Genomic DNA, 14,051 nt, shown 5'->3' on the forward strand with positions numbered 1-14,051 from the left:
CTCATTAATGGGCAAGCCAACCCTGAAGAATAAGATGAAGAATAAGATGAATAGAATGGCAAAGGTTTTTAAATAAATCATAAGTTATGAATGTTTAAAATGGGCAATTTGGTCAGTGGTCACTGATATATCTCCTGTTTGTTGTGTACAAAATATCACTAATTTCTGTTTTCCTCTTAATTACACTGCATGTACATCACAGAGACATTATCCATTCAGCCCATTAGAACAGCTCATAACCTTTAATTATTACAACTTTTAGAAGATCACAACATTCTGATATTTTTTTAAATTCCATTAAACCATTCACCATTCTACCTGTACTTCTCTGATTTCTCTGCTTTCTAGGAGATTGCTATCAAGGTTGGATTTACCTCTAAAAACACTATTTGATATAAAAGAAAAAGAAGAATAATTTCAGACCAGCTCAATAATTAGACTTAGAAACCACAAAGACTCGTCCACATGAAAACATTTTAAAACGGGGAAAAAAGGAAAATGGAAGAAAAATATCTGAAAAACATCAGCTGTACTTTGTTTTCTATTATTTTTTTTATAGCAGCTAATGAGATTGAGAAAGCCGTAATGATATTAAGATGACCCTTTAAGTTATGCAGTGTAATCACTTGCCCATGGTAATAAGCCATCAGTGAAGAAAAAGTTAGGAGCAGAGAATAATAAGCTCTAGAGAGCACCTAAAGAGCTTTGGAAAAGTAGAAAAAAACAAAAGATGCATGAAAATTAGGGTGCTTTTTGCGAAAATCTCGCTTTTACAAAAACAAATCCTAGGAAAGCTTCTACAAACAAGGACTTGTTTTTATATTGTTCAAAAGCAGACCCTGTCTATATGACCAAAGACATAATTCGTCCTTGTTTTCACGAAGTGACGGTAGTGAGGAAAATCGTAACGCAAAGTGAATGCAATTTTTTTTCACTACCGTCACTTCGTGAAAACAGCGACGAATTGTTTAAAGGGGACATCATCTTTTCCCATTGTATCCCAAAAGTCATATGGCTTCTTTCAAAGATACCATACTAGATTGTATATACTGGAGACCAAACTCTTATTATTGCATTAAACTAAGCCTGTATAGTGGCTGACTAACTTCAAAACACTAAGTGCCTTCTTTATTGGGTAGGAATTATGAACAAGCAAGTAACAAATATCAACCAAATCCATCTCTCCTTGATAGAGGATATTCCGAGGACAATGTAATGGTCAAACTATGGCCATTTATCTGGATTATGGTCATTATATAGGACACAGATGAAAGAGCAGCACGTTGGTTATTTGTCAGTCTGTTAATTGGCAAAATGACCTCTTCTTTTCTCAATGCTCTTGAGATCTAACTTGTTTGCTTCATCTGTTTTGACGAGGTGTTCATAGAACTTCAATAACAACTCAAGATTTACTGCCAGTGTCAGCATAATACTAAGGCCAGTTAAAGACCCTGTCACGTATTAAAGGTCTTAAATAAAGTCCTGAAAATGGATTCGGATGTAAATTGTGTGTTGGTAATCCTTAGATAATAAGGAGAAATATTAAAAGAGTTTTAAAACAAAATAAAAGAGTAAGAACACAATCCTAGTAGTGAAGAGTGGATAAGAACTTTTGTACTGATGATTCAGGGCTTGTGAGGATGTAGAATATCATCTACCTTTTCTGTTTTCCAAGATTTCTGTTATCTACAAGGGAATTGTATCATTGATAATACTATACTTTACAATATTTAGGTGTGAGTGAAGTAATATTCGATGACTGTTTTTAATACTTTTTATTATCAATATCTTGGAGACCATATTGGGTCACTTATATCACTTGGTTTAGATCACTTTTCTTCTATCTCATTCATACAAACTAAGCAATACTACCTCTTGTCTTCTTGTTTGCTCAAGCGTTGGTTTTCACTGAAAAAGTAAAAATTCTCTCTCCTTTCAGTTGCCTTTCTTTGATTATTTTGTCTTGTCTGTACCTTCTTATTCTCTCCCTCTATCGTTTCAACATATTTCTCTCTCCCTGACCCCCCCCCCCCGCCTCTCTATCTTTTTCTCTCTCTTTCTTTCTTTCTCTCTCTCTCTCTCATTTCGTCTATCTCTCTCTCTCTCTCTCTCTTTTTACATCGCTCTCTCTCTCTTTCTCTCCCCCATTGTTTCCACGTTGGTTCCTCTGTCTCCTGTCATGATATTTAATCTTCATCATTATTGGACATGAAGCAGCTGAGCAATAGCACCGAAGGACAGCCGTGGTGCTATTAATCAACATAATAATTAACATAATGACCAGGCATGGGTATGACCATCCATCCTTCAGAATTAAATTTTTAACAGGGAGAAATTCAAAGGGTGTGATTTTGATGTATATACAAGATGGGACAAAACATGTACAGTGTAGAAGAACAAAAGCGGATATATAGTTACATTGTGTGGCACAAATTTCTAAAGATTTATGTTGCTTTCAGAAGCATTTTTTGTTTCAAAATTATCGAGAAATTACTACAAACGTCATTAACTTAAATCTATTGCATACGGGAATCAAGATGCTCCTGTATCAAAGCCTATATGGAAATGAGATAATTCAGAAGCAAATGGGTTAAATATAATTTCTCTCTCTCTGGGATGAGTTCGCATATCTTTAACTGCATTCACCTCTCGCAAGATTACCATTCAGTCTTCAGGATTTTTTTCTTCAAAATCCTAAATGATACATTGCTGTCTTGTTATGTGTTGGAGATAAGCTGCAAGCCTTGATATGAAAAAAAAAAAAAAACAACATTCATATAATAAAACTAACATTCATTTGTACCTTCTATGTATTAACGAAATGTAGTATATTGTTGAATTTCCAGAGGGAGAGGGAGTTTAAAGAGAGAGAGAGAGAGAGAGAGAGAGAGAGGGAGAGAGAGTTTTAAAAAAAGAGAGAGTGAGAGAAGGGGGGGGGGAAGTACTGTAGGTGAGGTAAAGGTCAATATCTTGCACATGAGAGACCATCAGTCGGTTTCTCATTGCATATTATTTTAATTAAGATGAAGTCACCATGAACATGATGATAACTTCTTCTCATTTCTCCTTTTTTTTCTTTCAGGAGGGGCAGGTGTTAGAATTATCCCAGATCAATGATGTACGAAAGGGTATTGCACCGAAGGTATGTTCACCTATCCAATGTTTGCTTTTATTCTTGTAATACCTTTTGTTGTATTTCACATGGCAGGTGGAGTCATATAGCATTTTTATATCCACCATGGCAGTTTTCAAGATGTAATATCACCAACCATCTAGACATGGAATGGTATGTAAAAAAAAACATGCATGTGAAGTGTAAATATGGTTCACAGAAGAAATAAGGAATTAACTCTGGTTAAAACCATTTTAGAAATAGAAGGCTCTTGTGTAGTGTTCATGTTTCGAGGAACCCAATGATTTGAGAAGTTGGATAGCTGATTGGTAAACAACTTTCAGTCATGTCTGGGAGCCCAGCCAATTATTATTTTATGTGGGAACTCTCCTGTAGAGTTACTAATTAATTCTCAAAGAGCTAATTAGAATCTGTAAGCTATTGAATGTAGAAAAAGGTTATGATGAAGAAAGGGGTTCTTAGCGTATTTCATGAATAATATGTTTGGGAATATTTTACTTTAACTCCCAATATCGTAGAATCTGTCAGGAAGTTACTGGTAGGTGGAGTGGCCATCCTTCCATTCTAAACCTTTAATCCATCATGTTTCTGGATTTTGCCAGTTTTTATTAAAGGGACATTTAAGTTGTAATTTAATAAGTATATTTAGGATTTTGTAATAGATATTCATTCTCTTTTCTTTTGATATAAATTTCGATTTGGCATTTACATTAGTACAAAAATCATTTTTCCAAACTGCAAGCATAGTCACCAAGATTGTTCCATGAGAGGTGCAATATGTTTCCTTCAAAATGACTGAGATTTGCTCACCAAATAGCATCATGGTGATGAAATTTGCTTTGGAAAGGAGTTGAGGAAATACTCTGTAATGGGCTTATGTAGCCAGAACAAACACTGATCAAATAGAGAGCGTGTGGAGGCTACAAAGCTTGGCTCATGACTCTGGGTCTGTTTAGCCAGTGTAGTGGGTGCCTGCATTGAGCAAACACTCGACACAATAGTGAATATGTGGGACCACAAGTTAAACTTGATTGGTCACGTAGTTCTGAGTGTAGTTTTTTGTTGGCTTGTCTTTGTTTGTGAAAGTGCTTGCTGTTTAGTGATTGTAAGGTGCAATCTAGAATGCTTTGTAAATATCAGTGCTATTTCTCACTTTTTTCTTGAAATCATTAATAAATTTTTGATCTTCAAAGTTAAAATCATGGCGATTGTTAAAAAAGGAAATCGGTTATGAATTTTGTTTTTTCAACTTTCTATGGAATCTCTATGTTTAATGCTGAAATGAAAATCAAGATGAATTTGCAGTATGAAACTGTATATTGTTTATAAGCTGTTCATGTGGATTCTGAAAATCAAACTTTCATACCTCATGGGGTGTTTTTTTTTTTTTTGGAGGGGGCGGGGAATTATATGCAACGTATATAAAAACCCATTATTAATTTTAGATGGGCACACTTTTAAATATTTATTCATTTAATAAAAGAATGAAATCGGTTTAATAAACTGACAATATCTTTAATTTTAATACTGACCCATGCAGACCCAAGCAGAGCTGTTTCCTTAGAAATTCCCATCAGTATTTCACATTGTGAAAAAAAAAGCATGAATTTTTGTCAAAAGGTGCAGTACTTCTCCCAATCTCAACAAGCAGGTTTTTTTATTGACAATTTTCAGGAAATGTAAACATTGATAGCAATCTTCATAAATGTCACTGCGTGCGATCGATCTTCACAGAAGCGCAAGATACCTGCTGGTATATCGTGGAGGTGCAGCTAAATTTGTGGATATTTATTGACACCCGGGTATAATTTTTATGAGGGGGGTAGTTTAGTGGTGAATGAGAGGATAGACATTTATGACTGAAATGAAGATGTGGACATGAGAGGAGATATGATTGGGAGGCTGAATGAGAAGGAGTGGTCAGTAAGGAAAGCTCTGTTCACATAAGGCTGTGCATAAGCTTGTAATTAGGTAGTCGTGTACACTTCAAATAAATCCTGTCCTGAAAGGAAAGCAAATACATGACCAAGAAAATACAATGAAATGTAAATTAGATATTTACCTATGCCTAAATGAAAGCAAGAGAGAAATTTTAAAAGGTGAGAGAAAAAAGTTACGAGTTAGAATTTTCACATACTTTTTACTATAGAATTTAAAATATATTTAAATTGTTTATTATGCATTACATTTATCATGTCGGTCATGAATCTTGTACTGTATCACAGAGTAACAAATAGGTATGCATATTATTATTATTTTTATTATTTTTAAAACTGAATTAGCCATATTGTAATTACCTTCTTGCTGCACTTAAAAGGAACGCAAATTTTTGCAATCGTAATTTCTATGGTGATGACAACTGAATTTGCTGGCAATGTGGCGAAACGAAGAAGTCCGTTTAAATGCATGCTTTTGAGACTGACAACTGAATTTGCTGGCAATGTGGCGAAACGAAGAAGTCCGTCTAAATGCATGCTTTTGAGACTGACAACTGAATTTGCTGGCAATGTGGCGAAACGAAGAAGTCCGTCTAAATGCATGCTTTTGAGACTGACAACTGAATTTGCTGGCAATGTGGCGAAACGAAGAAGTCCGTCTAAATGCATGCTTTTGAGACTGACATGTTTGCTCAGCTCCGAATCAAATTATCATTTTGTACAAGAATGTGACTTGAATGTCAGCACTGGAGGAGAAATCAAATTATGCCATCCTTGCTCATAGCAGCTCTCAACAAGAATCTACGGGTACCTCTTCCTTTAGCTCTGTTTGGATGAAATCTAATCTCTATACTTGTAGCAAGCTATTCTCTCATCTATATCAAGTAAAAGTAGAAGCACATTTTTTTTTTTTTTTTACATAACAATATTTTGCATCCCTCAGTTTCCAACTTGTTGCAGTAAGTGCAGTGACTGTACTTGTTGGTATACTTTATTTGAATGATTGAAAGTGTTAGTGATTTGAAGGTACCCTCAGCAGGAAACCCGAACTAAAACATGAATAAACACATGAAAGAAAGAAGAAAAAAAATCCTCAACTAAAGAAGAAGGTTGGCTGGAAATAATTTTGACAATGCTACCCAACAAAATTCTGCCTTGAAATATAAATTCAAACAGTTGTTGATTAATTAGACCAAGTTTACACTTTTTTCGCCCTTCTTTTATAATTTATTCATCATATTCTGTACAAATACAAAGAGGAAACTCAGTCAGCTATATGCCCTTTTGGAGTATGTGTTTATTTCATAGGTCAATATTGCACAGTTAATGATTTACTTTATAAGGGATGTTAATATAAAAAAAAAGTGAGTCCATGTGCAGTGTGCACAAATCATCATCATTTATATTTATACTTTCTATTGTGAATTAAATCATTTTATTACATACCGCATTGGAGGCAAGTTAACTGTATTCCACAAATCCTATGATATTCTTCTCCAAGAATGAAGGAAATATGCTTCTCCAAGAATGAAGGACATATTTCTGATGTTTTAATTTGTTATGAACCTCCTGGTAACATTGTAAAGATCTGTTTAAAATGACTTTTGTTGAAATAGAAATAATCAATGTGTATAGCAAATGGACATGGAAAACAGAAGAACAAAATCAAGAAATCTTCCTTAATATATACTTAACAGTTTTCATACATGTACATGTATTCAGATGTCATGGCTCTTTGCACAAATTTCAATTAAGAAGAAGGTTGAATGATACTTTACATTTTGGTTATCAAATTTAAGTTTTGTAAATGTAAAGTGCATTCTCCATAGTACTGAATTGAATAATCAATGTAATTCATTTAAGTGTAATCTGATTTTGAAATTAAGCACTTTATATATTTTTATTAAATAAGTGGCATGAAGAAGTGATATTTCATTGGGTGGATTCGTTAGTGGAGCATAATCTACCATGTGTGGGAGTTTATGAGTGACTGTACCCTAATACATTTATATGCTTTAATATGTTGGGAATGTTAGAGAGAAAGTTGACTTTTTGTCTGGGTGGTTTAATTTGATTGGTTATATTTCTGGACAGTGACCAGCATTAAGTTAGCATATGACGCACGGCTCAGAACTGGCAAAGAGTACAGTACATCATTGGAACAGAATTTTAGCGAAGATGAAAGCCGATACATCTTCTTTTGAGATCTAACAAGTATCAGATTCATATTTTTTGCCCTGTTTAGAGTAGTGAGGTAATTGTAGTGAGGTAATTGTGAAAGAACATCACTCCCATGCTCTGAAAGATCATTTTAGTATGCTTCTGTTCTTTATTGTTTAGATCATTAAGAAGTGAAGAAGGGAGATACAAATAGTGAGAGATGAAGAGTATAAGATAAAGAGAGAGAGAAAGAGAAAGATGTAAACAAAATATTATAAAATGAAAAGGAACAAGGAAATGAAATAGGGGAAGGAAAACTTAGAATTTAATAAATAAAGAAGAGAATTTATAATGTGTGGAAAAAGCAAGGTGTTAATAGAGGAAATATTGATGAGAGAGACAGGAGATTAGTTTAAAGAAAAAGAAAAGAGAGAGAGAGAGAGGGAAGAAAAAATAAGTTTAGAAAGAAAAAAGAAAAAAACAGAAATTGGCAAAGAAAGGAGTCAAAAGAAGAAAGTGATAAATAAATGAAATAGGGGCTGTCAAGGAATACTTGTACCAAGAAATAAATGTTGTGCTCACCCACTGCCATTAACTTAGCAGTAGGCTGTACATTAACATTTTATGACATCATTCTTGAACATGTTTTATCAGCAATATTACTAAAGAGGGTTAGATTTATAGCATTAGTTAAGAACGTATGAGCGTAAGAGCATTTCTTGATTTCCGCATTTGAGCTACATATCATCATCAATGTATGTTTAGAGAAATATAGGCTGTACATTCAAGGAGAAGAAGTGCTTAGTAATTTGATTTATGGAGACCATGTAAGGTGGCTTAACACATCTTAGATTGACAAGTATGAGGAGATAAAGTTCTCTACAATAACCTTGACACCTTGGTATACCTGAATGTCTTACAAAATATTCACAAGAGCGGCTTGGAGTTATAAGCATTCCTCAGCTTGAATGAAGAATTTGAAAGGTGGAGAAGATGGAAAATCTGTAGAACAAATGGAAAAGGGAAATGGGAGACCAACAAATTTAATGTTTTTGAAAATGATACATATCACTTACGATGTGAAATTTGAAGTCATGCATTGGAGGTTGAATTTCTGCATTATGAAAATAATTTAAGTGGTATATGTAAGGCTAAAACAACCAATGTTTGAACAGTGTTTCCTATCAAAGCAGGGAAGTCACCCCCAAGGCTCTGCTAGACACATGAGCTGGTATTTGTGTTTAGATAAAGAAAAGAATGATAAAAGAAAATGATATTTTCATTGAATCCGTTACAAGCGTGAATTAAACTTCTATTAATTTTTGGATTCATTGATTGTAGAAAAACATATAAATACAATGTTGATTGTAGACATTTCTTCCTAGTGCGTGTTAGTAATGGATATTTTCTATTCTTGAAATTGTTTATTCCTTGAACTCTAGGTAATCCAAGTTGATGACAGGATCTTCTTCTTGTTTTTGTATTTTTGTTGTATTCTTTTTTCTTCAGAGCAATGGGATGATAAAAAGAGATTTGAATGTCGTATATTATCTGAATTTCACTCTCCTTGACACATGTTGACTTCTGTCCTTTGTGTGTTAATAAGAGAAAGAGGTTGAGCATGAATAGGAGTAAATGGAGCCATTACCCTCTGGCTTGTAAGCCAGCATGATGTCTGACAGGAATGATGAGACTTCAGTTTTCAAACCCATTAGCCTACCAGAATACAACACGAAGTTCCATGTGACAAATCACTTGTAATAGGTCACCCAGGCAGTAGCCATTCTTTATATTTGAACCATGATGAAATGCACGTTGCAGGTCATATCACATCTCGCCTCTGTTCTTACTCTTTTGAAAATGAACTTACTCGTGCAGATAGTTAACTCCTATTTGTGGAAAATGATATTGTTTTCTGATTGTAACAGTGAAGTTGTTATATTTTAAGAAAACTTTGCATAACTTAGTATAAAGACTCCTTCTGCTCTAGTAGAGTAAGAAAGCTCCTACATTTAAAGATTATTCTTACCCTTTAGAATGCAAGTGGAAAGACACGATCTCATGAAATGCCATGCAATTTAACTATCTCCCATTTTGTATAGATATGCAAACGTTATACAGAATACTAACGAGCCAGCTTTGCAGAATCTATACTCCTTTTTTTTTTTTGAGAGAGAGAGAGAGAGAGAGAGAATAGGAGTCGGCTTTCAATCTGCAATGCACAGCAACTTACTAGAAAAGCTACATTAAATTTTATGCCTCGCCCGGGAGGTAGTGAGCAGAGCTGCATAATTGAATTATCGGAGTCTGTAATTAGAAACTAGAACTGCTCAATTTCATCCCAAACTTGTTATTCTTATCAATTACGGCTGTGCTATGAGGGAAACTATGGCCTCCGTGACCATTCCATGCTCCTGTGCCTTCCAATTTTCTCTCTTCCATTGGTGCCTTCAAATGTTTGCATTTCACATATTTTCGGGTGAGGAATACGACAAAGAAATTTGGCAAACATAATTAACTAGATGGGTATGGAATGCATCATACATGATACTCTGCCTTTAAAACGAATCAAAGGAGTTAAGGCTTTGGAATATACATTAAATCTAATGAAAAAGATTGATTGTCTTTATAGTCATATTAACATTTGTGTAGCCTTATCAGTGTGGAGCCTGGTTGGACTTAGCTCTGTTGTTAACTCTGGATTTAATGCCTTTGTCGCTCCAAGCAGACGATATAAAAGATTACCAGTGTGTGAAAATATTAGTACTTTCTGCTCAATTTTAGACGAAATATTTGCTTGAGGTTGCCATTTTCATATATCATGTTCACCTATGCAAGAAATGTCAGTATATTGGTCCTTATTTGTATGTTACAAACTAATTCAAATAATGGTAGCCATAAAAAAAAAAAAAAAACTCAAATTGTTTTAGTGGGAAGCTTATACCTTATACATGTAGGTGATACAAAGGAGCTACTCAGAAACTATGAGATCACCAAACGCCCATATCTACGTTGCACCTTTTCAGTATACTCCTCCTGCAGTATATCAATATTACTTCTGCACCCCATGAAATAATGGTAACAGATGGGTAATTCTCTTTTAAACAGTAGTTAGAGAAGCATATGTTTGGGCATGCCCATCATGTAATGACTTCCAAATAGAGTAGCTTGAAGGAAATTAGATTAGATCCATTACAAGAGCTTCGTCTATAGGGTTGCTTGCATACGGGAGAACTTTCATGAGGGCATGCGAGATTGCTGCACATAGATCTCACTAGCTCTAATCTGTTACAGATCGCTTCATGGTGTGGGACTTTTACACAAGTATTGAAAAAGTAATTGCATGCACGTTGTAAATGGCGATTCAATACTGTCCAGATTTTCTGACTTAAAAGTTAGATTTAACCAGAGGGAACCTGTAAATGTTGGGATTAAAAATGTTACTTCTTACTACATGACATATTTGTAAAAAGGCATGTAAATTTCACGCTTTCTAATCACAATATTGATATAGCAAATCAAGAATCAACTCTTAATGTCTGCTTGTTCATGAAAACATGATATTTGTGGACTCACTGTTTCAAGAAAACAAATTTTAAAAGAATGTGATAATATTCTATATTTAGATTATTATAATCCTGTTAGTCATGACCACGTAAAACAGCATTCATATCATTTTTCTGACAGAGAAAACTGTATAATTAGACACTGTAGATTTCCTATAATCCTTTAATACTCATATGTGAATGGACCCAAGCTGTCATAGATAGGAAAGTGCATTAGTGGACTCCTTTCCTTGCCACATAGAGTTTGTTCCAGATGAGCAGGTATCCTTTCCTGTTCATCCATTCTGAGCAAGAGGTTCAAGGTAACCTTCAGACTTGAAGGGCAGTCTACCCTTTTAACAAGGGTCAAGTTAATCCTGCTGTCAATTACTTATAGCTTTATCATTTATTCTAAACCTATACTGATATCGTCCTATTCTATGATAGACAGAACACATGTAGGAAATTTAGTACAGAAATTATTGTCTTCGAATTGGAAATAGAGCCAATGAAATACAGCCAATACAGTATGCGTTCAAGTTTCTGTGTTTGCTGTATTAATTTTACAATAACGCTCATTTAAATCTATAAAACACCAGCACATACAATTACTCGCACCCAAAACCATCTTCCAATAAGCAACTAGAAACTCGACCTCAATCTTTAGTTGACCAATTAAGAACTAATCGAATTGGAGTTCAACCCAGGTTATGATTAACCTATCAGAATCACATTAAAAATAACTCGACCTAGATCACAATTGACCAGTCAAAAATCATCACTACATTAGTTGCAGCCCAAACAGTGCTTCCCAATCGGGGCTTCCCAATCAGACATAACCATTTGACAGCTCTAGTTTAATTTTGATTGCAAGTGATCAACGTCAAAAGCTTTCCTAAAAAGTCAAGGATAGTTTTGTGTAACATGACAAAGTTGAGAAATATATTTTGATTATGTCACTTACCATGGGACAATACTGAAAAAGTAGATGGAAGACAGGTATGATCATGCTGTAGATATATGCAGGAGGTTTTTATTTTAAGAAACGTAAAAGAAGGAAGGAATATAACGACTCAGCTGTGTGTAGTTGATAGAATACTATCTTTAGAAGATATGAACGTATAGGATTTTGAAGTGATGTTCTTTCTTTCATGTCAGAAAACAAATAAATTGAAAACAGGTCAACCCTTCTTCTTGTTCGTCTTTAACACTTCTTCCCTCCCCATTCTCACACTGTCTCTCCCCCTCCCACCCTCTCTCCCCCACACTCTCTCCCCTCTCTCTCCCTCTTCCTCCCTCTCTCTCCCTCTTCCTCCCTCTCTTTCTCTCCCTCTTCCTCTCTCTCCCTCTTCCTCCCTCTCTTTCTCTCCCTCTTCCTCCCTCCTTTTTTCTCTCCCTCTGTCCCTCTCTCTCTCTCTCCCTTTCTCGCTCTCTCTCCCTTTCTCTCTCCTTCTCTCTTTCCACACTTAATTTCTCTATAGTTATTCTCTTTCGATGTCCACCCCCATATTATCTTGACAGAAGGACAAATGTCTTGTTTGGAGCAGCAAGACAAACACTTAATCTTTAGGGCTTACTCTGTCTGTAACGTTCAATAAATTCTGTTCTCCTGTATGCTGACATTTATATTCCTCATGTTTTTAAACTGTGTTTATATAAGGTAAAACAACATAGTAATTAAACGTTCATTGACAAGACTTTGAGCTGCAGGTTGAGAAAGACTCAAATTCTGATTAACCAGTACAAAGCACTCTCACAGTTTACTAGACGCAGTAAACAAAACGTAGTAGCGAATGGAAAGCCGTCAGTGGAATGTTTATTTACACATGGTTGTTGAAAAGCCATTGGTGAAATTGACCCATTTTCATTTCTAAATGGCAAGACTCAAGTATGGCGAACACTATGGAGATAGCTATCTGTAGGAATGGCACTTAATCTGTCACACCCACACCCACTCCCTTGCAATTACACATGAAAGTGCACAGCCAAAAAGCATGTTCACAGTTTTAAATGTCATGGTTAAGACTTATCGATTGATAAAATCTCTCAAACAACAGTGCAATGGGAAAATGATTGCCCATGGATTTTATTTGAGATTAATGCTGGAAAAAAAATTGAGAGTAATTTCACATTTCAAAGTGCCAAAAACAGTTCACGGCAGTAAGGATATTGTAGCCAATAATTGGCTTTTCATCTAAAGGTACATTCTTCTTAATCTCATCAGTAGATTTTCTATTACCATCATGATCAACTTCAACAACAGAGTGTGAATGCAATTCAGACCAAAATAGTGTATCAAGTTTATTAAAATTTACTCATGGTTTAAATTACTACAATTATTTGGATATATTGAAATCAAATACTGATCATCATCTGAAGTCTTTTAAGTTGTGATGCACGATTTATAAAGAATTGGTCAAAGACTACTTGTGTCGAAACACTTATACATACAGCTTTGCTGTGAGATCTTATTTTAGAATCCACACACAAGCTTCTTATCCACATGCACAACACCTTCCTCGAGCAAATACTGCTGTCACATACACCCACCGAACCCACATATACACACACTCCCTCGTCTCTCCGACGTACAGTCCCACGCATAGACGTTTGTGTCATTGTGAAGCTCTCTGAACACACAGACATACACACTGCACATAAACAGGGCCTGTTGGAGCTGTATGGTGATGTGTTCTGTCATTGACATGGCCTGCTGATCAAATTCAGATTGGGTTGACGTCACACCAGTGCTGCTCTCAATAGGCACCACTGTATATACAACTAAATGCGAGGGATGTACTGCCAGGACAAAAGTCAATAAATTTGTCTTCTTTAGTTTCTTCTTGTTTTTCTGCAATTCAGTTCACATTCCCCATTTTCCACAAAAAAAGGAACAGGATTGAAAATAACTAAAGGGTACTAATTTGTGAGCCAACCCTTCAAAACAAAAATACCGGGCATATTGAATTCAGTTCTGTTTTGTATCATTAAACACACATATTGATAAGTATAATATTGTTTTTCAGCTATCTTTCTTGAACATGTACCTAATGCATTTAGAGAGAACTGAAATTAATGTAACAAGCAGACATTATTATATGCAGGTTCTTTGCATTAGAATAGATCCAGCTAATGGATAAATCAATGATTAACATAGAGAATCAAGATTCTGAGAAACATGGTTGTTTAATGTCAAGTAAGAGAAGGGTATTTGTTACAACCCGGGAACCTGGGAGTTATCATACAATAAAGACAAGATACATAACATCTATCCTG

At 35.0% G+C, this 14,051-nt stretch overlaps 1 protein-coding gene across 4 annotated transcripts in view; it reads left to right on the forward strand.

The window, feature by feature from the left end:
- Positions 1-14,051, forward strand: part of LOC587412 (1-phosphatidylinositol 4,5-bisphosphate phosphodiesterase beta-4) — a 93,675-nt gene that overhangs the window by 26,216 nt on the left and 53,408 nt on the right. For all 4 annotated transcript variants that reach the window (XM_030998806.1, XM_030998807.1, XM_011678827.2 and 1 more), the window contains exon 4: positions 3,083-3,142. In XM_030998806.1, coding sequence (XP_030854666.1) covers positions 3,083-3,142 — 60 coding nt within the window. The remainder of the gene's footprint in view (positions 1-3,082; positions 3,143-14,051) is intronic.

This window comes from Strongylocentrotus purpuratus, unplaced genomic scaffold (genome assembly GCF_000002235.5).
Source record: "Strongylocentrotus purpuratus isolate Spur 01 unplaced genomic scaffold, Spur_5.0 spur5_scaffold_5, whole genome shotgun sequence".
Lineage (NCBI taxonomy): Eukaryota > Metazoa > Echinodermata > Echinoidea > Camarodonta > Strongylocentrotidae > Strongylocentrotus > Strongylocentrotus purpuratus.